This window comes from Cariama cristata, unplaced genomic scaffold (assembly GCF_000690535.1).
Source record: "Cariama cristata isolate BGI_N322 unplaced genomic scaffold, ASM69053v1 scaffold2891, whole genome shotgun sequence".
NCBI classification, from domain to species: domain Eukaryota; kingdom Metazoa; phylum Chordata; class Aves; order Cariamiformes; family Cariamidae; genus Cariama; species Cariama cristata.
In genome coordinates, this window is record NW_009598507.1 from 3,236 (window position 1) to 29,431 (window position 26,196).

The 26,196-nt window shown below is 35.5% G+C and overlaps 1 protein-coding gene across 1 annotated transcript in view; it reads left to right on the plus strand.

Moving 5' to 3' along the window:
* DYNC2H1 (dynein, cytoplasmic 2, heavy chain 1) overlaps positions 1–26,196 on the plus strand; it is a gene marked incomplete at both ends in the record, with an annotated part of 90,695 nt that overhangs the window by 2,825 nt on the left and 61,674 nt on the right. The window contains 24 exons of the mRNA XM_009709307.1: positions 2,038–2,099; positions 2,212–2,362; positions 3,900–4,102; positions 4,601–4,783; positions 4,996–5,178; positions 5,333–5,556; positions 6,313–6,428; positions 8,492–8,691; positions 9,321–9,585; positions 9,922–10,129; positions 10,515–10,644; positions 11,963–12,118; positions 13,168–13,427; positions 14,072–14,318; positions 15,065–15,216; positions 15,755–15,899; positions 17,138–17,240; positions 18,770–18,937; positions 19,072–19,196; positions 20,345–20,593; positions 21,358–21,466; positions 22,481–22,594; positions 23,430–23,572; positions 25,698–25,779. Coding sequence (XP_009707609.1) covers positions 2,038–2,099; positions 2,212–2,362; positions 3,900–4,102; positions 4,601–4,783; positions 4,996–5,178; positions 5,333–5,556; positions 6,313–6,428; positions 8,492–8,691; positions 9,321–9,585; positions 9,922–10,129; positions 10,515–10,644; positions 11,963–12,118; positions 13,168–13,427; positions 14,072–14,318; positions 15,065–15,216; positions 15,755–15,899; positions 17,138–17,240; positions 18,770–18,937; positions 19,072–19,196; positions 20,345–20,593; positions 21,358–21,466; positions 22,481–22,594; positions 23,430–23,572; positions 25,698–25,779 — 3,978 coding nt within the window. The remainder of the gene's footprint in view (positions 1–2,037; positions 2,100–2,211; positions 2,363–3,899; positions 4,103–4,600; positions 4,784–4,995; positions 5,179–5,332; positions 5,557–6,312; positions 6,429–8,491; positions 8,692–9,320; positions 9,586–9,921; positions 10,130–10,514; positions 10,645–11,962; positions 12,119–13,167; positions 13,428–14,071; positions 14,319–15,064; positions 15,217–15,754; positions 15,900–17,137; positions 17,241–18,769; positions 18,938–19,071; positions 19,197–20,344; positions 20,594–21,357; positions 21,467–22,480; positions 22,595–23,429; positions 23,573–25,697; positions 25,780–26,196) is intronic.

Below are 26,196 nucleotides of genomic sequence, written 5' to 3' on the forward strand. Positions count from 1 at the left end.
ACTCTTTCCTTCTCAGGTAGTAACAGTTCCATTAATACCACTGTGTAGTCTTAGATTTCCCAAATAAACTATTTTTTGAAGTCTCATAGAGAAGTATACATATGGATTTGGAAGAAAATAACACCAAACAAATCCATTTTATTCATTTATAGTATAGAGAAATTCTTAAAAATATGTGTTCTTATAATTCTTTTGTAAACATTTGAAATACTCAAGTCTTTTACGTGGCACCTGATATAACATCCATCATTTATTTATTAAATTTGATGTAAATCTTGACGTTAGTTGGTAGTGAATGCTACATGCGGGGCTGCTAAGACTTAGTAACATAAAAAAGCCCTTTTTGAATCTGATTAAAATACAGTTTCTAAAGCTTAACTGTATAAGCAGAAATAGTCATCAGCATGAAATTCTTTTATGCAATTTTGACCAGTAGCACAGAGAATCATGGAATGGTGATGATGGGAAGGAACCTCTGGAGGTCGTCGGTCCAACCACCCTGCTCAAGCAGGGCCATCTATAGCTGGTTCACCCAGAACCATGTCCAGATGGGTTTCGAATGTCTCCAGGAATGGAGACTCCACTACCTTCCTGGGCAACCAGTTCCAGTGCTCAGTCACTCTCACAGTAAAAAAGTGTTCCCTGATGTTCAGAGGGAACCTCCTGTGTTTCAGTTTGTGCCCATTGCCTCTTGTCCAGTCACTGGGCACCACTCAAAAGAACCTGGCTCTGTCTTCTTTGCACCCTCCCTTCAGGTATTTATAGACATTGATAAGATGCTCCCAAGCCTTCTCTTCACCAGGCTGAACAGCCCCAGCTCTCTCAGCCTCTCCTCAGAGGAGAGGTGCTTCAATCCCTTAATCATCTTTGTGGCCCTTCACTGGACTGTGTCCAGTAAAGCACCTGTCCTCATTGGCTCCTCTGTCACTCGGAAGAGGAAGTTGTCATCCATGGACTCCAGGAACCTCCTGGATTGCTTATGTCCTGCCCTATTGCCCCTCCAGCAGGTATTAGGGCGGTGGAAGTCACAGCAGGGCCTGTGAATGTGAGGCTGCTCCTGTCTGTCTGTAGAAGGCCTGATCCACTTGTTCTTCCTAGTCAGGTGGCCTGTAGCAGATACTCACTGTAACATCACCTTGACCTGTCCTCTCTTTAATCCTAACCCCTAAGCTCTCAGTTGGCTCCTCATCCATCTGCAGGCAGAGCTCCATGCACTCCAGCTGCTCTCTTACCTAAAGGGCAACTCCCCCACATCTATCCTGCCTGTCCTTCCTAAAGAGCCTGTATCCCTCCCTGGCAACACTCCAGTCATGGGAGCCATCCCACCACATCTCCATGATCCCAACAAGATCATAGACCTGCATCTACACACAGATCTCTAAATCATTCTGTTTATTCCCCATACTGCGTGCATTAGTGTACAGGGATTTTAGAGGTGCCCAGCAAGTTGAGTTTCTAGAGAGGGTTTGGGGGATTTCTCCATAATGGTGCCTTGTAGGTAGTTCCTTGCTGACATGCAAGTGCTGGAGGTGACCCCACTTAAGCCCCATTTTGTTGATTTTTGTGGTTCTTTCCTGTCACATCACCCATGCCCTTTGCTGAGTGATCCTGCCTGTTGCTCCCTCACAGATCTGCTGGTTACTCTCTCCCTCCCCCAGAATGCAGTTACTGTTACAAGTCTTCAGATTGGCACAATTGGTGGAATTTTTTGTTACAGATCGTCCTGTTCCAAGTTTGGCTGAACCTTCATAGCTCAGACAGAGCTTTTCCAGTGAACATAAAGTAATTAGGACATAAAATGGAGTGTTGGAAACCAGAATGCAAAATACTGTATTAGCGAATCAGTGACACAGCAAGTCAGAGGTGCTCTTGAGCTTGTTGAATATGGGCTTAATGTGCCTACAATATGGTAGTTTTCATCTGCTGTATCATTTAATGGGAAAAGATGCTTAAAAAATTTTGTTACCACATGCTGTGGAAAAATGAAGGGACTTGCTGTATTAGATTACATTGCAAGTTTTCGCTAAATTTTGTCAGCTTTTAAGATGGCTAAATTTGTTCTTAAGAGTGAATGTGTGGCTTTGTTTAAAAATGATACAGTAAAATACTTTAAATATCAGACATAATGAGCAATTACAAATGAACTGAAAACGTTTTTTTCTTTATGTCTTCTGTGTTTATAAAATGTAATTTGTACTTTCTTGTCCAAAGATTCTTTCCTTGGCAGAACAAATTCAGTTTACTGAAGATGTTGAAAGTGCTATCAAAGACCATCACCTGCAGCAATTAGAATTAGAACTCATGGCTAAACTGGAACATTATACTAGCATTGATACTAGTATAGAAGATACTAGGAGTACAGGTATAAAAATGATAAATAATATATAATTCTTTATAATGACTGTGTAGTTGTATAGTATGTAACGTTCTGTTTATTTAAACAGGAAATTATATAAATCTGTCTTGATTTGAGCTCATAAAATTGTTACATAAAGTTACGCACCTATTACTGCTGAGATTAGTTTATTTAATATTTCAGAGAGAACAATGGATTGTAATTTAGATTAAAAATATCTTGGAGCATTTATATATTTGCAAACATCTTTAATTATTTTTTAATAACTTTCTATATATTTTGGTTTATATATTTAATGATAATTTGTTCTCACCTACTGAGCTGTACTATAGTGTTATGTTTCATGGGAACTGGCCAAACAGCAGTTGAACTACATTATGTCATGCCAATATATTCTGTACAACTGTGTAGATGATTCTCTTTTTCTATCTTAGATGTATCCATCGGCATCTGAACTAATAATTCTTGAGTACCTCTGTAGCAAACCCAATAAACTAGTTATTCTTAAGACATGATTGTTCTGAATCTTATATAGTCCAAATGGGTTAGAATAATTATACCTTTGAGTGCTTATTCCTCTCTTTTGACCAGAAGGGGGGCTTTGAATGACTACCTCAGATGTAAAATTCTATAGTGTAGGTTAGGTGAGATGGCTCTTACCCTATATGTATAAAAAGACTCAATTTGATATGTAATTGACAGTATTCCACCACATTTGTATAGCTGCTTACTGTATTAAATTCTAATTTAGAATTTATAAACTGTTAACATTTGATATATTAATTAAGAATAGGATTCATATCACCTAACTTCAGCAGTCTGTGATTCTTTATCTAAGCTCTTTTCCTGTGCTGTTTCTATATCCATTGGAAAAATGTCATCGGTTATAGAAGAGTGTTCATTCCATCTGTTGTATAATAGATTTACTGTAACTTTTTAGTTTGGATAATAGGTGTGATTTTTGAAGTGAGTTGCCTGATTATCCCCACTTACTTTGGTTTAATTCCTGTCATGGAATGGTATAGGAGCACACAAACTGGATTTCTCTCAAATGAGACTAAATAAAACAGTATGTTCTCGGAGTACACTTAATGCACCCCATTTGCTAATGAACATTCATTCCACATCACCCTAATTACTTTGAGTATATCTCCAGAGTGCGTGTAGTATGATTTTCAGATCCTCAGCATATCAGTTAACAGATTGTGCCACACTGATTGCTGAAGTGAACATAGTTGTAAACACTACTGGAATAAGTTGCTTTCTAGAGAAGCCTCTCTCTCTCTCTCTTGAGTGTAAAGGCAGACAAATTCACTTCTAAATGACTGAAGTTACATGGTGATTCATATTCTCTGTCAGGATCTCATTTTATGCTGCTTGCTTTAGATAATAAGTATTTCTATATATAATTGAAACGAGATCGGAATAAGATCTGTTGATAATAGAAAGCAGCACAATGAACTTGAGGGTGGGTAACATGTATCTATCTTACTACATTGTTGTGATTTTATTTTTTTTTTTTTTTTGGTACGGTTATTTGCAGAATCAGGAATCCTTGAGCTTAAGCTTAAAGCTCTGATTCTTGATATCATTCATAACATTGATGTGGTGAAGCAGCTGAATCAAGCTCAAGTTCACAATGTTGAAGACTGGGCTTGGAAGAAGCAGCTGAGATTTTATATGAAGGACCAAAAATGTTACGTTCAGATGGTAGATGCTGAACTCCAATATACTTATGAATATCAGGTATGATATTTTTAATTTTTACCTGGTGGCTTTTATATATGTCGAACATTTTCTCATTTCACATATGCTGCTGGTTGCCTCCCAACTGTTGCCATTTTTTTCAACTTTGTTGTGTCCTTAGCGTGCTGTTTCATAGAAAATGCTAAAAGATAGGGTAATCATTTCATTCTTGATAGGGTAAATGTAAGTTGTATGGAAAGCAGCTACATTATTATATAAATATTTTCTAATATGCTTGCTACTTTTATATATCAGACTGCAGTTTCATCTGTGTTGACCCTTTTTCTGTAATTCTAAAAAAAATTTGCATCATACTTGGACATTTGGTATGAAATCAGGAAAATGTCATAACTGTAAACAAATTCATATACTTAATGAGACAGTAATCTTGACCACTGTGTTGTTTTTTCAAATTAATGACTTATGAATGAAATTAATGAAATTACATCGTCAATAATTTCTGTCTACAAATCAACATAATTTGTTTTGTTTCTACAGGGTAATTCCCCTAAACTTGTTTATACGCCATTGACAGATAAGTGTTACCTAACTCTTACTCAGGCTATGAAGATGGGCCTTGGGGGAAATCCCTATGGTCCAGCCGGAACTGGAAAGACAGAATCAGTAAAGGCCTTGGGTGGACTTCTTGGAAGACAAGTGTTAGTCTTTAATTGTGATGAGGTGAATATGGTTCTGTATAATTTAGGAAATGGATATCTATGCCCATACTTCATAAAGCAATATTATATTCTAGAAATACGTTTGATAATTTGTTGGTTTCCGTTAGAAATTTGTGGCTATTTCCAATGACATTTTTTTTAGTAGATGGGAAGATGGTCTTTCATTATTTTCTTGTTATTTGAATTTTGATAGTATTCTCTTTTAATTTTAAGGGCATTGATGTGAAGTCGATGGGGCGCATATTTGTGGGCTTAGTGAAGTGTGGTGCATGGGGCTGTTTTGATGAATTCAATAGACTTGAGGAAGCTGTATTGTCTGCAGTATCCATGCAGATTCAGACAATTCAACATGCATTGAAGAAACATAGTCCTATGTGTGAGATGCTTGGCAAAAAGGTACAGCAAAACTTACATATTTTTGTAGAAATAGTCTATAAACAAATAGGTCAAACTTAAAAACTGACTACTGTAACTAAACATAGTCCACCCAACATTTCTCAATACCTGTTTCATATGACAATATACTATTACAATGCACTTCTAATGCTAGGTTGAAATGGATCATAATTCTGGAATTTTTATCACTCTGAATCCTGCTGGAAAAGGTTATGGAGGAAGACAAAAACTGCCTGATAATCTCAAACAACTTTTCAGGCCGGTTGCTATGACTCATCCAGACAATGAACTCATTGCAGAAGTGATTTTGTATTCAGAAGGCTTTAAGGATGCCAAAATACTCGGTAGAAAATTAGTGGCTATTTTTAATCTAGCAAGGTAAGCACTCCCCCCCCCGCCCCGTCATGTTACCTTTCAATTCTCTTCCCTCCTCCTTTTATTTTAGCATTGATCTTTGTGGTTATCTCACTGCCATCTTGTTTCGTCTCCATCTAGTCTATGCCAAAGCATGACTGTAGGGATACAATCTACACGTACTTTCTGTTAATTTTCTGTAATATTTAATTAATTGGATATTGCAGAAAGCTATGTGTCAGAAGCAAAACTAGACATAAAACTGCAGGTTTGGAATCATCTAAAGCTTTACATTCAGTACAGCTCTTAAATCTGAATGGTATACCGTGCAAATCTCTGTAGATACTAATTTAACTTAAAAATATTGCAATGTATTGGGAGGTTCAGGTGTGAAAATGCAGTTATAATCTCAAGGTGGCAAAGTACTGCTCCCCTGTTAGGCTCACTAAATATGAATGTAAGCATATGAATGCTCACAAGATTGTGTTGATTTTAGACTCTTGAAGTTGTTGAAATGCAAGTGACTATTTGATTATAAGTATGCATATTAGAGAGAACAAAGTTCAGAGGTTGTAATTAATGCCCTTAGGGACAATAATAAATGCATTAGCTGTTGAATATACTCCCTCTGTCATTGCTTATATCTCTGAAATACATTTCAGATGGCACTACAAATTCTTTTTTGCCCAGAACCATATTATGAACATATTCATTTGCCACACAAAAATTTCAGGCACTGTCACCTAAAGCTTGTTACAATAATTCTGTTTTTAAATTTAGGGAGCTTCTGACACCACAGCAGCACTATGATTGGGGTTTACGAGCATTGAAGACTGTTTTGAGAGGCTGTGGCAGTCTTCTCCATCAGATGAAGAAAAGTGAAGCAAAGCAAGAAAGTAAGGTTGACCATGCCAAACTTTTGGTTGTTTACGACATTGTACAGATATCATTCAGTATGGTTTTCTTGTTCACTGGAGTTTTGAGAAGCCATGGCCTGGATCTTGGGGCAATTTAGAAAAGAAGAACATACCTGTGAAAGTCCTCCTTCATTAGGAGATCACAAAAGACTGTTGTCATATTCTAGACTGAGTTTTTATATGATAAGAACATAGATACAGGACTTTATTCTGGGATGATTTTGAGTCATTCTCAAAGACTCTTGTTTTCACTTGGCTTGGGGCAGGAAAGTTCATCTTCGGATGCTGTCATTATTCATCAGTCATCAGACCATTTTGATTCCATTTGAGGTTTGCTAAAACTGTCACATGGCATTAGATTCAGATTGGTAGACAGAGACAAATATGAGGACAGGTAGAAATTACAGAAATGTATTGAACTAGACTGGGACACTTTTTTTTTTTAAAGATTGTTTAGATAATCGTTTTTTACTGTTTACATGTTAAACGAGTAGGAGTTAAGAGTGTGGGATGGATGGGCATTGCACATCTTTAGGACACAACTACTGCTTCCTGTTCACTTAAGCAGCATATATCTGCAAATTTTTAGAGACAGCATTGGTTTACAAATCTCGGCATAATAAATGGTCTGACGACTTTAAAGAATTTGTAATTTAGTTCAGATCTGCCAAAGAAGGATTACCAGCATTGTGTTTTAAGGCACATTCCTATCACTGTTCCTTGCTATGACATTTTAGCTTCGTGTTTAGATATGTGAAATTTGCTGAAATTTGTTTGGTCTGGTTTCAAAGGTTGGACTCAATGATCCCAGAGGTCTCTTCCAATCAAATCGATTTTGTGTCATTCTGTGTGAAAATATAATTTTCAGTAACACTGTGAAAGGCAAGATGGATGGATTTAGCTTATGATTTAAACCCAGAATTTTTTCTTTGGGTTCTTTTTTTTTGTTTGGTTTTTATCTCTTGGCTTGAAAAGCTTAAGATATTCCCAACAAATGCAGTTTCCTGTTTCTTTGTTTGCTTGTTGAGTCAAAATCCTTTGGCATGTCAAAGTGTTGTCCATATTTCTTAAATGTTGCTCAGATTTTGTATTACTTCGTTTAGTAAAGCAGTTCAACTTTTATAAATCAAGTTCCTTAATGTCAACGTTTTTCCTCTTAACTGTTTATCATGCTATTTAGAAAATTTGCCTGTAGAAGCATTTGCATTTAAGGCATTGTTCAGGATGAAAAACCCTAAACTTTTTCCAAATTCTAGAAGAGTATACTAATCCTTAACCTCTGGAACGTTTGGGAAAAAGCTGCAGGAAAAAAGGAAGTTAGGGAATGGACACTTTCTGTCCCTTATGTTGAATTTAAGCTATATTGCATTCTGGTTTGGAGCAATTGTGCATTCAGAAGGAAGGCAGAAACACAGGATAATTTTCACCTGTGGTTCCTAGTCCTGCTCTCTGAAAATGTATGTGTTTCACATGAGAAAGTAATTTGATTTAAAAAGCAAGATCAGAACCCCGTGCCTTTCCCATCATGAGTGTATTTATTTTTGTGGCACAGTAAAGCTTGCTCGTGGTTGTTTTTGTTCTGGTCACCAAACACACATTTCCATGGTACTTCAGCTTTCAGAGGAGTTGTGGAGAGTGTTTACTTCTGCAGTATTCATAATTAATTAGGATGTACATGAGAGATGTGACTTCAAACTGCCTCTGGCAGAGTAAGGTCTAGAATCCGGATCCTTAGTTTCTTTCATGAGTGCTTTAACAAGTAAGCTATTGTGCACTGCTACTTTTCATCCCACTTTAATCATTAGGCTGTTGTGTACTATCTGGCCAGCATCATAACCATCTCATATCTGTATAGAATGCATTTGTGAGCATATGTGGTACTTACAGTAAGGCACTCATCTAACTTCCCAGTGGATTGATACATAAACTGGAATGTAGTCTGTGCTGTGATTCCACCTTCAGCATCTTAGCAGTATGGGCTCAAGGAAAAAACACCCAACAAACAGCTTAAACTGATCTAATTTGTTTGCTTTTATTTCCAGTTAATGAAAGTCACATGGTGGTTCAAGCTCTGCGGCTTAATACCATGTCAAAGCTTACATTTGCAGACTGCGCACGTTTTGATGCACTGGTTAAAGATGTGTTTCCTGGCATTGACTTTAAAGATGTGGAGTATACTGAGTTAACTACAGCTTTACAACAAGTCTTTGAAGAAGCAAACTTGGAAATTATAAGCACCCAGGTAAACATCAACTGCAGCAACAAAACAATATGTTCGACTCATTTCTATTTACTTTTGAAAGAAACCTTTTATAAAAAAGTGAGAATAACTGATTCTAATTTTAATTACATATATATAAAAAAATAGATGTGTGTGTTTGAAGCATGGTAGATCAGTTGTGTAATTGAAAGAAAAGTAGTGAAAGGAAAATTAAGATGTGAACATGTGACATACAGTTTTGTTCAAGCCAGGTACAAATGCCAATGACTGTTTTGGACAGTGAAAGAATTAAATATGTGAATGTGTGGTTTTATTAAGCAGTTCTGTGTCTCCTTTATATTTATTTGTTGTAGGGCTGCATGAAGTTTTGTGACTAAACATTCATTTATTTCTCAGTAAAAATATGCCTAAAGAGGGCTGATATTTTTACATTAGTAATTTAGTAAACTGCTTCTAACATGCAAAATAAGTTTCTTGATATTCTTTAGTATCATAATTTTAATTATTTCTGCAAATATCTATTGTTTCAAAAAATAGAATTATAGAAACAAAGTGACTGCATGCAAAGTAGATTGAAAAAACATTAAAAAAAGAACATGATTGATTTAGCTTTACAACTTCACATAGCCATTATCTCTTTTATTATCTAGATCAAGAAGGCTTTGGAATTATATGAACAACTACGTCAAAGAATGGGTGTAGTTATTGTAGGTCCAAGTGGTGGAGGTAAATCAACACTTTGGCGAATGTTAAAGACAGCACTTGGTAAAATTGGCAAAGTAGTGAAACAGTACACTATGAATCCCAAAGCTATGCCTCGCCATCAGTTGCTAGGCCATATTGACATGGATACCAGAGAATGGTCTGATGGCGTGCTTACAAATAGTGCTCGACAAGTGGTACGAGAACCCCAAGGTATGTTTGTGAAGTAGTTATACATCATTATGCTTAAATTACTGAAATTGTTTATTTTCAGTTACATTTTTATATTAAGTTATTTGTGGATAGCCTAAGGTAAGAAAAACTTTTGATGACAGTCATAGTCAAGAACACTAATATATACTTTCCAAATTTTTTGATAAGAAAGCAAAAATAGACAGCAGAAGGTAAAGTATGTGAGGAGTATCTTCATAGAGCTTATATTTAAGTTATAATGAAGGAACAGTATTAAATAATGTTAAAGTAGCAAGAGGAGACATTCTTTAAGTGTTTTTCTTGGGTTTGATATTTTATTTTTGTGTCTGGAAATAGATACTACTTCATGGATAATTTGTGATGGTGATATTGATCCTGAATGGATTGAATCTTTGAATTCCGTTTTGGATGACAACAGATTGTTGACTATGCCCAGTGGAGAAAGAATTCAATTTGGCTCAAATGTCAATTTCATATTTGAAACTCATGACCTTAGCTGTGCCTCTCCTGCTACAATATCTCGAATGGGAATGATCTTTCTGAGGTAAGTCACAGGAGAGTTAGATACTTTTAAAGTAAGTAAATTTACTTCTGTTTCTTGAAAGATAGTCTGAAGTGAATGGAGCAATTTAATTACTTGGTTACACTTATGAAGCAAGTCACTGGGGAAGTTTGCTTTAAGTTACATGTCCCTTCTGCACTCTCATGTTATAATCTTTTGGCTAATATATCTCAAACTTTTTGAAAGAGACACGATGGATTCTTTGTTTGTGTGTGACCCTTAGAGAGCCCAAATATTGGTTAGAAATTCTTGTTAATGTATTTCCCTGAACTTTTCCTGGAATTTTGTTGTTCCTTTGAACCTGTCTATGTGAAGATGTAGATGTCTTGTATTTGTCTGAAGCTTGTTTTGGTTTGGTTTGACTTAGTGATGAAGATACAGATCTTAATTCTCTGATAAAGTCTTGGCTAAGAAGTCAACCTGAAGAATGCAGATACAACCTTGAAAACTGGATTGGGGACTATTTTGAAAAGGCTTTAAACTGGGTTGTGAAGAAGGTTAGTAACTGAATACTTAATCAAATTTCAGCTTCTGTTAAGGATGGTCCATTTTTCTGGTTTAACACTGAAGAGATCATAATAATTTTTAAATTTTAAGTAAAAAAAAAACCTTGGTGCTTTTTTGATAGCTGTTTTCCAAAAACTGATTGCGGTACTTAAAATTTTGAAACATTTAATACAATTTCAACCAATGAAATGCATGTATTTCTATGAAACTTAGTATCTGTCTAATGTTCTGTACTGGTCATTTTTCTATATGTTTTCAAAGATCTGAATGTCTAAACTGAAAAATGGAAAAGTGAAGAAATTGTTTTTCTAGATTGAAGTTATTGTCTTTAACAAAAAATAGCTAAAATTTGAAAAATTGCACGGTGTAGACTGAAGCTTATCATAGTTTGGGGAGAAGTATAATGATACCTAAAAAGATTGATAGAGGCATATCTAAAAAAGTAGTCTGATTGTTCACAGTGCTGAATTTTAACAGCTCCCACTACTCCGTCCTGGATTTAAGTATATAACTTTTGCTTTTTAGGATTCTACTCAAAACCTTAACTGAAAGATGTTTTAATAGGTGAAAGGTAATACGTAGTTACAATATTAAAAAAGGATAGTCCAAAACCTTGTACATTATCTGAATTCTGTGATTCTGGCACGTACATCAAGATAACTGTTCTGCATATGCTAGATTTTCTTAAGGATTCTAGGTACTTCCCTCACTGTCCTTCTTCTGAAGGAGTTGCATTTGTATTGAACCAATGGCTTATGTTGCACAAAACATTGTTTAAGATGCATCCCCACTGTTGTGGCCAGTAAGCTAGTGTTTGGGAGACATGGATTACCTGCCCTTGGGGAACATACATGATCCTATTGTGCTTTTAATATTATTTCCTCTCTTGGTTCTTTCATCCATGGAGATTTTTAAAGTCTCTTCAGGTGGATACAGAGGAAAAACCATGACATTGATCCTGAGCCTGCAAATCCCCTTTGGTACTAAAGAGCGAAATCTCTAAAGAATCCATTCACAAGAGAGATTTGCAGTATACAATTATGTTGATTTCTTATAAATTCTCAAAATCCGTAAGGAAAGTTCTGATTGCTTATCCTAAATTATATCAATATGTAGTCTGGAATTAAAACTTCCAAATCAATGCTTAAAAATAATTTAATATGAAGTGAATTTTCTAGAACAACAACAGTGTTGAGATCTTTCATCATTTGTGAAAGTGTCAAAGAGCAATGGGTAATAGTCTGTTAGCAATACATCGCATTTATTTTTAGGATTATATTTAAATCTACTACAACTTGTAATTTACAGAATGACTCTGTGGTAGAAACAAGTTTAGTTGGAACTGTGATGAATGGACTGTCTCATCTTCATGGGTGTACTGATCGTGGACAGTTTGTTGTTAACTTGTTACGTGGTCTTGGTGGCAATCTCAACATGAAATCACGAAAAGAATTTGCAAAAGAGGTAATAATCTCTTTCGGCAAGTTTATTAAAAATTTCTCAGTATATGTAGTAGGAATTGTGATTTTTCTGTCTTCTAACAATGCAAATTTAGAATAATAGAATGTCTGTGCTCTAATTTGTTTGCAATCTGTGTTGTCTATAGGGGAATAGCTGAGAAGTAAAGAAATGTTTCATATGTCACTGATATGCTACGAAGTGCATCGAGCCCAGATAGCAATCCTTTGGTGCTGAACCAAGAGATACAGAATGGCCTCTGTCCATACTGTTTTATGCAAGGACCCATTATAGCAGATTCTGTGTGTGTGTGTATGTGTTGTGTATATGTAATATATATTTGTTTTGTTTTTTTCTCTTCAGAATGCTTGAAATAATAATGTGAGGGCTTTGTTGCACCTCATGAGGGAGGTGTTCTTACAGCATTATTTTGAGGTTATGTATTGTATGTGCTGGGGTTTGGTTCTGTCTTTGTGTAGATACTTGAGGGCACAAGGACTAGGGAATAGTGTTGGAAAACTATGTGAGTATACCGGACCATAGTGTCTACAAAAGGCTGTCCGTGGGGGTAGTTATCTCCATAATCACACTTGGTTTTTATGTTGGAGAGAATGAAGTAGTTCCTTCCAAAAGACAGCCTGGAACTATAACATAAGTACAGGGCAGATGGTGAAGGTTTTGACTGAGCTTCTGGAATTAGCTATTGATGCATGCAAGGGACTTACTTCATTCTTATGATTGAGTATCTTGCCTAATATCAAAAAAAAGTTTATATAAAACTTTGCTAAATACAGTTTATTTTATCTTCTTTATATTATGAAAAAGTAATTTGTGGAAGAGTACTATGTTGCTCTTTAGTTAAGGACTTAATCAAAAAGCGTATGCATAACAGGATTGTATTTTCAAAGGCAGCTTTAAAACTATCAAATTGAAGCATTAAGTGTTTGATTTTGCAGAAGTATTCTTTGAACATTCTTCAGATTAACTTGAAATTGTAGATCTTGTCAATAAGAGTATGGGTTTAACAGAAGCTTTATTTTTATTTTTTTTCAAAGATCTTCAGATGGGCACAAGAATCTCCACCAGATCCAAGGAAGCCGCTGGACACATATTATGATACTGACACTGGACAGCTAATGCTGTATCAGCTGAAAAAACCTGAAAATCTAACAACTGATGACTTCAGTAATCTCCAAACACTTCCCATCATCCAAACCCCTGACATGCAGAGAGGTTTAGATTACTTTAGACCTTGGCTAGACTTTAACAATAAGCAGCCATTTCTTCTTGTTGGTCCTGAGGGATGTGGAAAGGGGTAAAAAATATTTCCTATTTTAAGCAAAATATACTTCTAGCTATTTGACAAAGTTTGTAATGTTTTGTTATAATGGTTTTATCAGATGACTTTCTGCTGGAATATCACTTGTTTAGGTTACTAATGAAACAAACCTTCTGTAATGCCAAAGAAGATCTACAGGGAAAGTTCAGGCTGCCACTATGCATCGAAGACATCTGAATGAGGCTTTTAGATATGAAACAAGACCTTTGGAAAACCAGTGCTTTCATGGAGCAACAGCTGAAAGGCACATGAGCTAGTAGTCTCATCTCAAGAGGCACTAGATGCCTATGTGCACGCAACTGAATTTAGCTCATCCTGTTGCCTATCTTATATTACTTATTTAGATGGGTTGGATCACTATATACAAGCTATTTAGGCTAGGCATTTGTTTTGTGTAGCTGTATACTACTCTTTTATTGAATTTCTTGAATGGAAAATATTACCATTTTAAAGGCAAGAATATTTAATTCAGCAAACCAAATGCATCACCTATTGCATTAATACAGTATGTAGTATGTGCATTTTAATTCAAAAACTATATGATATCTTTGGATACACAGTATTTTAATGCATTTGTGTATTACTTATGCTTATATGTATGTACACATTTGCTTTTTTAGGATGCTGCTTCATTATGCATTTTCTCAACTTCGATCCACGCAGATTGCTACCATTCACTGCAGTGCACAAACTACTTCTCAACATCTTCTACAAAAATTAAGTCAAACTTGCATTGTAATCAGTACAAACACTGGGCGAGTATACAGACCAAAGGACTGTGAAAGGCTTGTTTTGTACTTAAAGGATATCAATCTACCCAAACCTGATAAATGGGGAACAAGCACTCTCGTGGCTTTTCTACAGCAGGTGAAAACTTTTATCTGTTATCTGTAAAGAGACTTAAGTATACTGGAAATAGTTTAGTGTATGTAGTAGATACCTACCTTGATTATTTTCAGAGTTAACATCCTGCATCTGTATTGACATTAGTTTTGTTTGTACTTTGATAGAATATGTAGGTGTCAGCCAGAAATAAGATACCATTTTTATTTGGCTTATATGCATAAGTAAATACAGCACTTGCCTCAGTAAGTTACAATGCGGTAGGCGTATGAATGACAAGAAAATCATCAGGAGTAGTCAGCGTGGATTCACCAAGGGCAAGTCATGCTTGACCGACTTGATGAACTTCTGTGATGAAATGACAGACGTGATAGACAAGGGAAGAGTAGTGGTTGTAGTCTACCTGGACTTCACTAAGGTCATCGATGCTGTCTTCCGAAAGTTCCTTACAGAAATGCTGTTGATGTATGGGCTGGATAAGGAGGTAGTGGGGTGGGTTGAAAACTGGCTAAAAAGCCAGGCCCAGAGGCTGGTGATCAGTGGCACAAAGTCTAGTTGGAAGACAGTACCTGTTTAACATCTTCATTAATGATCTGGACAATGGAGCAGAGTGTACCCTCAGCAAATTTGCAGCTGACACCAAGCTAGGAGGAGTAGTATACCTCTGGCAGTTAAGAAAACAGTAATAAATGTATACTTCTCACTATTTTTTTTTTTTATATGATACTCTATTGGCTTTCTTTTAATGAAATATTTGTTTAATTTTAAAGGTTCTTACATATCAAGGATTTTATGATGAAAATCTGGAATGGGTTGGTTTAGAAAACATCCAAATTGTGGCTTCCATGTCTGCTGGAGGAACATTAGGAAGACATAAACTCACCTCCAGATTTACTTCTATTGTTCGTCTCTGTGCCATTGAGTAAGTATATGGAAATTAGTTTGACTCTCAGAACTCAGATTCAGCCTCTGTTGATAGAGCCCTTGCTCAATTTAGTCTTTATGAAGATGTGGCTGTTCGAGTCTTTCATCTTTTCTGACAGTTTGCAGTCTTCAGATTTGGTGCTCTTTGGTGCCTCTTGGCACTAGAAACCAACTAAGGAGCAATCTGTTGCTACCTGTTGGTAGTGAAGTGTTTGAAATATGATTCCTGTTGGATAATTTTGCTTTCAGTAAACTGCTTTCTGCAGCTTTATATTAAGGTGCTGCTTGGTTACAAAATTAGAGAAATTGAAAAGAAGTAAGTTTGGTTTTAAGTTTGACCACATTTACTGGTGTATTTAGAAAATTTCTGAGGGTGGCCCATTGCAATAAAACGATAATTTTACTTAGCTGCTAGACAGAGATGCTATTAATTGAAATTTCTCAGTAAGTCTGTATATAACTTTGAATCTTTTTAATAAAAAAATTAACAATGATAGTCCATAATGATTACTTTTTTTTTTCCCCTTGCTTTGTAGCTATCCAGAAAGAGACCAGCTGCTAACTATTTATAGTGCCTACTTGGAACCTGTACTACAGAAAAACCTAAAGAATCACCCTGTTTGGGGTTCTTTACCAAAAATACATCAACTAGCAGGATCTATGGTTCAAGTATATGAACAGGTAATGCAAATTTAGTTTCTTTTTTCAAGTAGATGGAGAATTTAGATTTTTTTAAAAAAAAAATAATTAGCTTTTGATATTAACGAGAATAAAAAGATTTATTAGTATTGAAATCCAAGTTTATATCTCTTTCATAATGTTGATATGAATTTTAGAGCTACTTATTTGAAGAGAATCCCAGGTATTAAAGGCAAACTGAGTAAGTGGTAAATGTTCTTGCATTCCCACATGTTTATTGTATGATTCTGGCAAGCATCTTAACGCATCTATGCTTTCAGTTTGTGATTTATAAAATGTGGATAGTAGTGTTTCCTACTTAATGGATGAGAACATTGTTATGTGCTCAGATGTAATGGATGCTCTTATGAATAGACAAGAGAGAGATGAGGGTGTATCCTTTACACACATCAGGGACTACCTATTAAAATTTTACACTGTTAAAAATAGGTCCTTAGACACACAAGTTCGTTTTATCCTTCCACTTAAAAGTTTATGGGCATCTATCTAGCAAAACACTGAACTACTTGCTTTTCTTAATCATGTACATAGTCTTACTGGGGTAGGTACTGTGGGGATGTAAATGCTTACTGTATGTTCCGAGAATGTCTGCCTGTCCCCATCTAGACAGAACCATGATATAAAACTGATCTTTATGACTGGAATGTGGGTATAGTCACTGACTAGCATGCACCGGTTAGCAGGAGTTTCATATGATATTATCAATGTATTCTAAGAAATCTAAGTTTAAATCTCATCACACTAGGACCAAATAACTGATGAAGGCAGTTATTCTTTGAATTGAAGATATTGTTGTAAATTCAAATATCCTCTCTGAGGCAAGAGTTAGTATTTCTGTAACAATTCTTCTGTAGTGACTAAATGTTACTGATTTAGGTAGATTTTTATTTGGTATTGCTTTAAAAAAGATCGTGTCTTTTGTCTACTAGCACTGCACTAGCACTCCTAGGTGACATGTGAAGTTGTTTTCGTCAAAAAGGGTACAGAAAAAATGTTCTAATTATGAGAAAATATTTTGTGGTCAGAGAACAAGATTTAAACAATTAATCTCTCCACTTCTCAAAAAAACTAAAGAATGCATTAATAAAATACCTAGATATATAGACTAAATAGAAAACTAACCTATCTGGTATTTTAGGGAAAAAAATAAAGCTACATTTCCAAGTGCTTTGCATTTTAAAACATCACTTTTTCCCCCACCCCTTAACTTCCATTTTTAGGTACGAGCAAAATTCACAGTTGATGATCACGGTCATTACCTTTTTACACCATGTATTCTTACTCAGTGGGTTCTTGGTTTATTCAGATATGATTTAGCAGGTGGTAAGTCACTTATTTGTTTTTTATTGATAAAGCAGTTGTAAAATGACCTAAATTACTATTCATGTCAGCCTAACTGTTGACTCCACATGCAACTCGTTGACCCATGGTGCTCTTTCTAAACTGTGAACTGTCTGTGTCTCAGCAGAGGGAAAAAATGCCTAACAGTTCATTCCATAACATATAGTAAACAAGTTTAAAAAGCTCCAATGATGTTTTAAAATATGTGGGGGAACTATTTGAAGGGAAGTTAGTAGGTGGGGACTGCATTCTCTACTATGGGAACTTGAAGTGTACCTCCTACTCCCCACCATTTTTGTTCTGTTTTTTTGGTAGGATTTTGGGTTGGGGGTTTTTTGAGCATATGTCTTGACTTTTGGATTCCCAGAGACTTGCCTCTCATGCTTGTCTTTTTATACCTGGTTGTATAAACCCGGTGAGGTGGCTGTGGAACTACAACTGATACACGTCATCTATGACCTACTTAACAAAAGAAGAATGTAACCACCCTTAAACATAGAAAACATTTAGAAAACTATCTCATTTGTGTGTTTACAAATATCTATGTAAGAGCATAATTATTCTCACAGTTTGGGAATGTTTGATAATTACAGTCTAGTCTGAAAGTTCTTTTTTCCTTAACTTTAGAAATGGTGAAATTTGTAAAGGTATTCAATTTTATGTGCTTTTCCAAATAGAAAGCATAGACTTCTTTCTAATCTTGTTTTTGTCTGTGAAATTGCTGTTATTACTAGATCATTAGGAATTACTCTTTATTATATTTTAGCTCTTACATTAATTAAAGTGTTACATAGAGAGCTGATTAAAGGATATCAAAGTGATAAGAATGTTGTGCTGGCTTTCCATTTGTTTTCTGGGTTCATCAGATGGTATAAATATAGTTTGAATGAGATCAGAAAAACTACACTGACAATGAATGGGTAATCTCAGCGCATTTAAGGACTCCGTTGTTGTATCTGAACAACATGACATATGCATATGCTTTTTCAGTGATGAACAATATGGCATGTCATTTACTCTTATCTACTTCGTTCTTACTCATATCATACTTCCTTCTTGCTTTTGTGAAGAATATTGAAGCTTTGTATTCTCTGGCAGCATTTTATAATACAGACTGTTTTGGGTATTTATTGTTATTTTAGTATTTGTTATCAGTCTTCCTCTTCCCCTTTAAAATGGTCTCCTGGATTTTCTTGTTTTCATTGCCTAGAATTTTGTCTTTTGATTTTTACTGTGTGTGCAACACCTTGTTCATTTTCATTAGAATGCTGACACTAAACTGGAGAAGTTGTTTTAATAGAAAATGTTTTGGTTTATATTTGTTTTATATATCCATGAAGATATTATTAAAAATAGTTTACTTTTTCTCTTATTTCTTCCTTACTGATGCTCTCCTGCTAGTACGTAATTTCACTTACTCATTTTCAATCTCATATTTTGAAATGGAAAATTTGAGAAATGTGAAATTTATTATAAATATATACAATAAAATCTGTCCTTAAATTTTGTAGGATCATCGATACAAACTGCAGACTATGTACTGGAAATTGTTGCTTATGAAGCACGTCGTTTGTTCCGTGACAAAATTGTTGGCATGAAAGAACTTCATGTATTTGATAATGTTTTGATGAAAGTGTTTCAAGGTGATTGGGGCTCAGATGTTCTGGACAATATGGCAGGTAAACCATTTGAGGCATACTACACAAACTTGAAATATTTGTTTAGGATCTGCCTAATCAAATCAGTCTGATCAGGTCAGATAGCACATGGGCTGAGCATCTAAACTTTCGAATGTTTCCTTCTATTTTAACAGATATTTTCTATGTAACTTGGGGAGCTTGTCAAGAGGCATTCATCACACCAGGACAGGCACTGCCACCACATGGGAGGCCACTTGGCAGACTAAACTCAACAGACCTGAAAGAAGTTATTCAAAAAGTGAGACAAGATTAAAGAATATACACAGCAAGGATTCACAGCAATTATTCTAGACCTTTTTTTTCCCAGGAAGTAACATGCGAGTAGCAGGTTTAGAGTGGCATCTGCTGCTTGTTTGAGGAATCATCTTTTTGCATTTGGTCAAATGAGGGAAGATTTGTGATGCTATGTGGCAGGCACTAGGAAGTATCATGTAGCAAGGTTATTTTAATGAAAGGGCATCAGTTGCATTTGCTGGTGATTTACAACAGTTTGATGAACAACATTTTGAGAAACACTCAAAAATGCATGTATGTTTGTGTATTGTTTGAATACCATAGTGTTTTATTAAATGTTTACTTTGTGAATTTGTAATTTGCTACTGTGATTTTATTTGAAAAAGTAGAAATGGATTGTTTGGAGATTTGGCATGCTTTTAAACGGTAAAGTACAAAAAATGAGCTTGATGAGGAAATGCAAACATGTTAACTCTGCTAAGCTGACTATATTTTCAGGATGAGAGCTTTGAGATCATCTTCCCTTATTAGCAGTGTTTAATGGACTACTCTTGTGGATAGGAAACTACTCCCTCTACTTAATTGCCAACTTGTGACCAATAGACTGTGTGGGAAATGATGAAGTTCAATAGCCTCAGTAATCAAAGAGTTTGTTTTTTTCTGACTGCACAATTACACTGGGCTTCAAAGATGAGGTTTTACTAAATATAACAAGGCCGGAATTTAACCTTAGGATCTGTTGTTACGTGTGTTTCACTAGGAAATTCCATAATCTGCAATTATGCAGCAATTAACTGCCTAAAACACTCTTCTAAGTTATGTATTAATTAATTTGTAGTCAGAGACACAGCTCAGACTTTGTTCTAGTCCATTATTTAATTTTAATTACTTCAGTGGTAGATTTCTATTTCAATATATCAAAGACTTCTAGGGTACCCTGGTGCTGGGAGCAATGTGATCTATTCATTACTGGTAAAGGGTATGTGAGGTATCTAAATTCTGTCAGATAAATAATTTATTTGTAATGAATACTAGCATGGTCTCTAAAGCTTTCAAGCCCCTCTTTTCTGAACTTCGAAATGTTGAATGCTTTCATATCTTACTACTTTTATTTATTATTATTTATTATTTCTTTTTTTTTCTTTTTAATAGGGTATTATTCATTATGGGCGAGACAAAAAAGAGAGAGAGATTTTACTGTTCCAAGAAGTCCTCAGTTATGTGTCTAAAGTGGACAGAGTGCTAAGTTTTCCTGGGGGATCACTTCTTTTGGCAGGACGGAGTGGTGTAGGACGTCGAACAGTTACCTCTTTAGTTAGTCATATGCATGGAGCTGTTCTGATTACTCCCAAAATTTCCAGAGGCTATGAGCTGAAGCAGTTCAAAAATGATCTTAAATATGTAAGTTGCTCAGTGTCTTGCACTTAGTAGTGATGTAGGTGTGTATTAAAAAAAAGGAATTTTGAAGGAAACAAAAGTGTTGTGTGAAGAGATATTTTAAGAAAAGCAGAATGTCAACAATCTAAATGAATCAAGTAGACTTTTAGAAGTTCTCAGTGTCCAGATGTGTATACTGTTCTTTATAGTAATTATCTGAAATTGTACTTTTCTGAATACCAGAGCTGGTTTTATGGGTGTTGTGGACTTTATAAATTCTAAGTTTATAGAATATTGGAAAGATTTTTTAATGTATATGTTTTTATTTTATGTCTCTACTATGATCTGCCAGTTAATAGGATAGTAGCTGAATGAAATAAAATTACAGTGATTGAGAAAAGTGTACATGTTATTTAAAGACAAATGCAAACCTTGAATCAGAAGTTTCCCAGTACCTTCAGCAATGCTAAAGAAAATTCTAGAGCTAAGTCCACATAAAATAGCGATACAATTACATAACTGAGTCACATCTGGAACATAAATATACTCTATGAAAGAAACTGTTTTAATTATTTTTTCATTACCAAGCTGTACATCTAGGTAGAATGTTCTTTATATTTGATATCTCATATAACTGAATTGCCTAGTAATGTTTTATAAATACATAATAGTATAGATACTGTGGAGAAAATATGCATGTAATATATAATCAAGGAAAGATTATCATTCTTCTATGAAAAATACATATATTCCATATACTGAGATTTAAGTGTCTTCCCTGCTTCTAGGTTATGGAGCTTGCGGGCATTGAAGCACAGCAGGTGGTATTGCTGCTCGAAGACTATCAGTTTGTTCATTCCACATTCCTTGAGATGATCAACAGTTTACTATCTTCAGGTGAGACAAGTCCAAAAAGATTATGCTGCTACTTTTACCACATCGAGTTACCTCAATGAGGCAGGATTAGATTATCTTTTCTAGCTTTATGTCCATACCAGAAGTGTTAGCTTTCTACACTGTTCTAGGTAGAGTGCTTGTACATGAGAAACTTGAAGTTCACTTAGCTATCCTTCAACCTGCCTTACAGTGCAGGTGCTTTCAATTCCTCAAAGTTGCAAGTTAAGTAACTTATTTCAAAGGAGTTCTTGATAATAGTGTAACAACAAAATGATAAAGTGTTCTACTCTACAGCTTCCCTTTTCTAATAAAATTCAAAATTGAGAGGTGTCCCAGTGTTTTACTAGATTGTATAGACTGAGTCCTTTACTTAAATGAACACCAGCAAAGCCTGCTTTTCTGAAAGTAATTAAATAAATAAATAATAATAGCAAATCACAAAAGTGACTTTATTTTGTTATCTAGCTTTGTTCCTTGATCAGAAAGATTATTGAAGGACTGAGTCTAACTTACTAAATGTTTTTGGAACTGCAGTAGTTTAAGAGCTGATTGATAAGAGCACCAGATTTTCCTGTCCTCCAGGTGCAAATCCAAATCTCCTTACAGTATCAGATTCTCATCATCCAGTGTTAAATCTCTATGTCTGAGGACCTAGATAACTACTCTTTTTCAAGTCTCTGTTTTCTGGAGGATGACAAAGTCTGATTTGATTTGTTTTGTATGCAGTATTGGATCACTGTCTTTGGGTAGATTTAAATGAGTTTTTGAAGTGCATTTTGGTAATATAAACAAAGTAGGCTGTTTAACTTAAATGAAATCACTGTAATTTTGCTTGTTGTTTTCCTGGTATTGTGAAAAGAATGAGAAAGTATGTGGGATGATACTCATGAAAGTATGGAGGTGAATGTTGCCATATTCAAATTCTCTATACAGAGAATTCAAGGGAAGTCTTAAAAGAAATTTGAAGAATTGTAATGTGTTTGATCTGACATTTTAAATTCATTCTTGAAATAGGAGAAGTTCCTGGACTATATAAAATAGAAGAATTAGAACCATTGCTATCCCCTCTGAAGGATCAAGCTTCACAAGATGGATTTACAGGACCAATTTTCAACTATTTCACATACCGTACGTAAACAGAATTATAAGTTATAATTTATTACAAAGTTACAAAAGTGGCATAATAGTGAACAAATAATTTCTAATGTGGTCTTTATTTTGTGTGCATTTTTAACTTTCAGTTAGTTATTAAAAAACAAGCAGGAACAATGATTACAGTGTGATATTTGAGGGCACAGAAACCTCATCTTAAAATTCATTCTATCTGAAATTTTGTATCCATGAATGTTCTACAAAGCTGTTATGGAATCTGCAGTTGAATGTAATTAGGAGGAAGAAAGTTTTTGTTTCCATTGTTTTCTGTTTTGTTTAGCTTATATATCTAGTAACAGACTTTTCTTCTATTTGTCAGTTATACCTGCAAATCACTTTGGATTCTAGGTAACCATAAGCAAGTTTACAGATAGGTTTCTTAATTGTTTGTGTTTCTTCCTTGAACCAACAGGAAGATTAAATAGTTTATGAATAAGTAGAAGAATGTGAGTGAAAGGATACAGGTGTTGGCAATCATACTCAAGGGCCCTGGAACTCCTTCTCATTGGTTCTATTGGTCTATATTGACTGGAATGAGAACTAGTGGTATCTACTTAAATACTGTCAATTCGCCTAAATTAAAAAAATACACTGTAATAAACATAATGAGAATGAATGATATTAAGTTATTTTGTTGAAGTTCTGTTTATAAACATCCCTGCCTTAGAGTGGTGTGGTGTAATGGTATCTTTTTTTTCAGAAATTACCTTGTGATGAGTATTTGAAGGAAATTATGTTGTGTTTGCAATAAATGTACCATCATGTGATCCATTGTTATCTACTAAATATTTAATATGTTGCATTTTGTTAGGGATCCAACAAAATCTGCATGTTGTCTTGATCATGGATTCTACCAATTTAAATTTCACAATAAACTGTGAAAGTAATCCAGCACTGTACAAGAAATGTCAGATTTTGTGGATGGAAAGCTGGTCAGAAAACAGTATGAAAAAGGTAAATTGCATGAATTAAAAACTGTTACTTGTTTAAATTAGTATCTCCAAAAATAACTGAGCTTTGGTGAATAAGATCAAAATATTTAAAGTTGTGAAGGACTAATTGTCACTGTGCTTAATCCATTTGTGCAATCCTACAAAGACAAATAATTCTGCAGAACAGTTAAGTAATGTTAGCATTGTTAGTTTACCAGTAATGTTATATTTTGTTCTGTCTGTGGGCTGACTTGAACAACATGCTGACTACTATGACTTTGAACAAACACAGCATTTAAGAACAAAATACAAATAGACTGCAAGCAAAATGTTAAAGCCAACTGTGCTGATGATAGCTGCTGTTACTAGTATGCTTGACAGCTAGTTTAAGAATAGGTTTGTTATGTGTATATGAACTGCTATAGATCTAAGTTTGCACTGTGAACCTTCTGTTATTCTTGAATCTTTAAGTGTTTTGTTTCATGGAACGGAGTCAGTCTGTTCGTTTTAGGATCAACATGTGCTTATTTCAGGCTGTTCACAGTGTAAGTCTGAAAAAGATATATATTATTTCTAAATGTTAAGAGATTGCAAATCCAGTACCCTGGTAGGGGCAAGGCTGTCACAGCTTCACGGCCCCGACTTAAACCAGTGGTGAAGCTAAGCGCGTATTCCCAGTAGACGCACAGACACAAACACACGTATACAGCACATACATACATGGCATTGGCAACGCAGAACAACAGAAGGAGAAACCTTCAGCACAAACACAAACAGCACTGTTGGCATTGTCCTGTTCCCCTCTCTGAGTGATGACAATGAAGGTCTGTTAGTGGGAAGTACATACATGTGCGGAATGTGGATCCCCCTGCTAGCTGGGTACAGACACACAGCCCCGCCAGTAACTGCCTCTGGATTTTCTGGTCTCCCCAGTTGCTGACATCTGGATGTACAAGCTCCTGAGGCTGCAGCCCCATTCCAGCTGCTGGTACAGACTGCCTCACTGTATGTGCACCGCCGCCCACCCCCCGCCCCACAGTGGCTCCTTCCAGTAACTGGGCTTAGACATCCAGTCCACCTGGTAGCTGGCCTTGGATCTAGGATTTCCCCGTTGTGCCCTGCACAGGCACATACGTGGCCATACATGTACACACACACAAACACATGCAGCTGGGTCTCATTTGACTTCCAGACTCCACAGTGTCTCAGGCAGTTGGCCTGGACCTTCTAGTCCCTCTGGCAGCCAACTCTGATGGTGCCTCACCAGCCTGTAGTAAGTCTTGTACAATCTGAAATACTCTTCCACTGCATCCCGTAATGTGTCCCAAGACTCCTATGCAGTTACGCCCTCAGTCTAGTCTGTAAGATGGTCTGGCCTCTCTCATTGACTCATGATGATGGGTTTCACATGGGGTTGGTCACTCTCCTGGGAGAGCCATGGGAGCAGATGGCGCAGAGTGTCCATTACTGCCTGGGTTACTGGGACTCCTCCACCTGCCGTTGTGCCTGAGTTTCAATGGCAGGTTGTACTGAAAATTTATTTTGGCAAAAAATGTTTGGACCAGCTCTGTCCATAGTTAAAAAATGTTTTTCAGAGTATTTTCGTTTTCACTTCAGTAGGGATTTTTTTTTTTTTTTTTTGAAGTGGAGTCTTAACATTTAGTCTTAGGCCAGAACCTTTGAGCATGCTTTGTTTATTTTTACCATTGCATATTGTATAGTTGATAACATATGAAGGTAAGCCCACTCTTAGACCATGAAAAAGACTTCAAAGACTTAGACATTGTTTAATTCTGGTGTTGTATCTGCAACAATTGTACTTAAGACTGATTTCCTGTTGAGCTGTGTATCTTTTTACATCTTTGACATTTGTGTTATTGTAAGAGTCCTCTGAGAATTAACTGCTCTTTCTTACAGCCAGCAAAAATTGCTCTGCTTGAGAGAACAGGAAGTTACCATTGACAGGGAAAGGCAGAATTGATGTTTTTAATGCTATAAATATTCTGTAAATACCTTATTCTGAGTAAAAGTGTCATGTTCAGTTTTTTCAAATGAGAAACTAGATTGAAGGTTTGTGATTTTTTTATTTTAAGTAAAATTTTCATAGTTTGTAATTTTCATACAAAAAATCATGTTCATTTTTTTAGATACCTGAAATGCTTTTGTATGATTTAGATGAACAAGAAAAGACTGGAAAAGCACATAAGGAACTTAAGCAAAAATATTCAGGTAATACTTAGGTGGACTCACTAGTTATTACTTATTATTAAGCACTTATTCAGTCCTGTGTTGGACATAGATAATAGCATACTTACTTTGGGTATGTTTTTGCCAGCATATTCATAGACTTTAGTATTGTTCACATGGCAGGCATTTTGCGTAAAGGAACGTTAGTCTGGAACATGCATCCTGGCTGATCAAACCCAGTCTCTTCTGTCACAAGCAATCACTACGTATATTCAATTTTATAAACTGATTAAGCTGCATCTTGTTTTGTTTTGTGCTGTGTCTTCCTTCTATGTGAATGTTACTTCACAGCCTCAAAATTTGGTGTTTTTAGAGTTTTCCAGTCTACATGTTTTCATTATTCTTGTCATAGACCTGCTTATTTTACTTTAATAATTCTTTATCTACAATAACTACTTT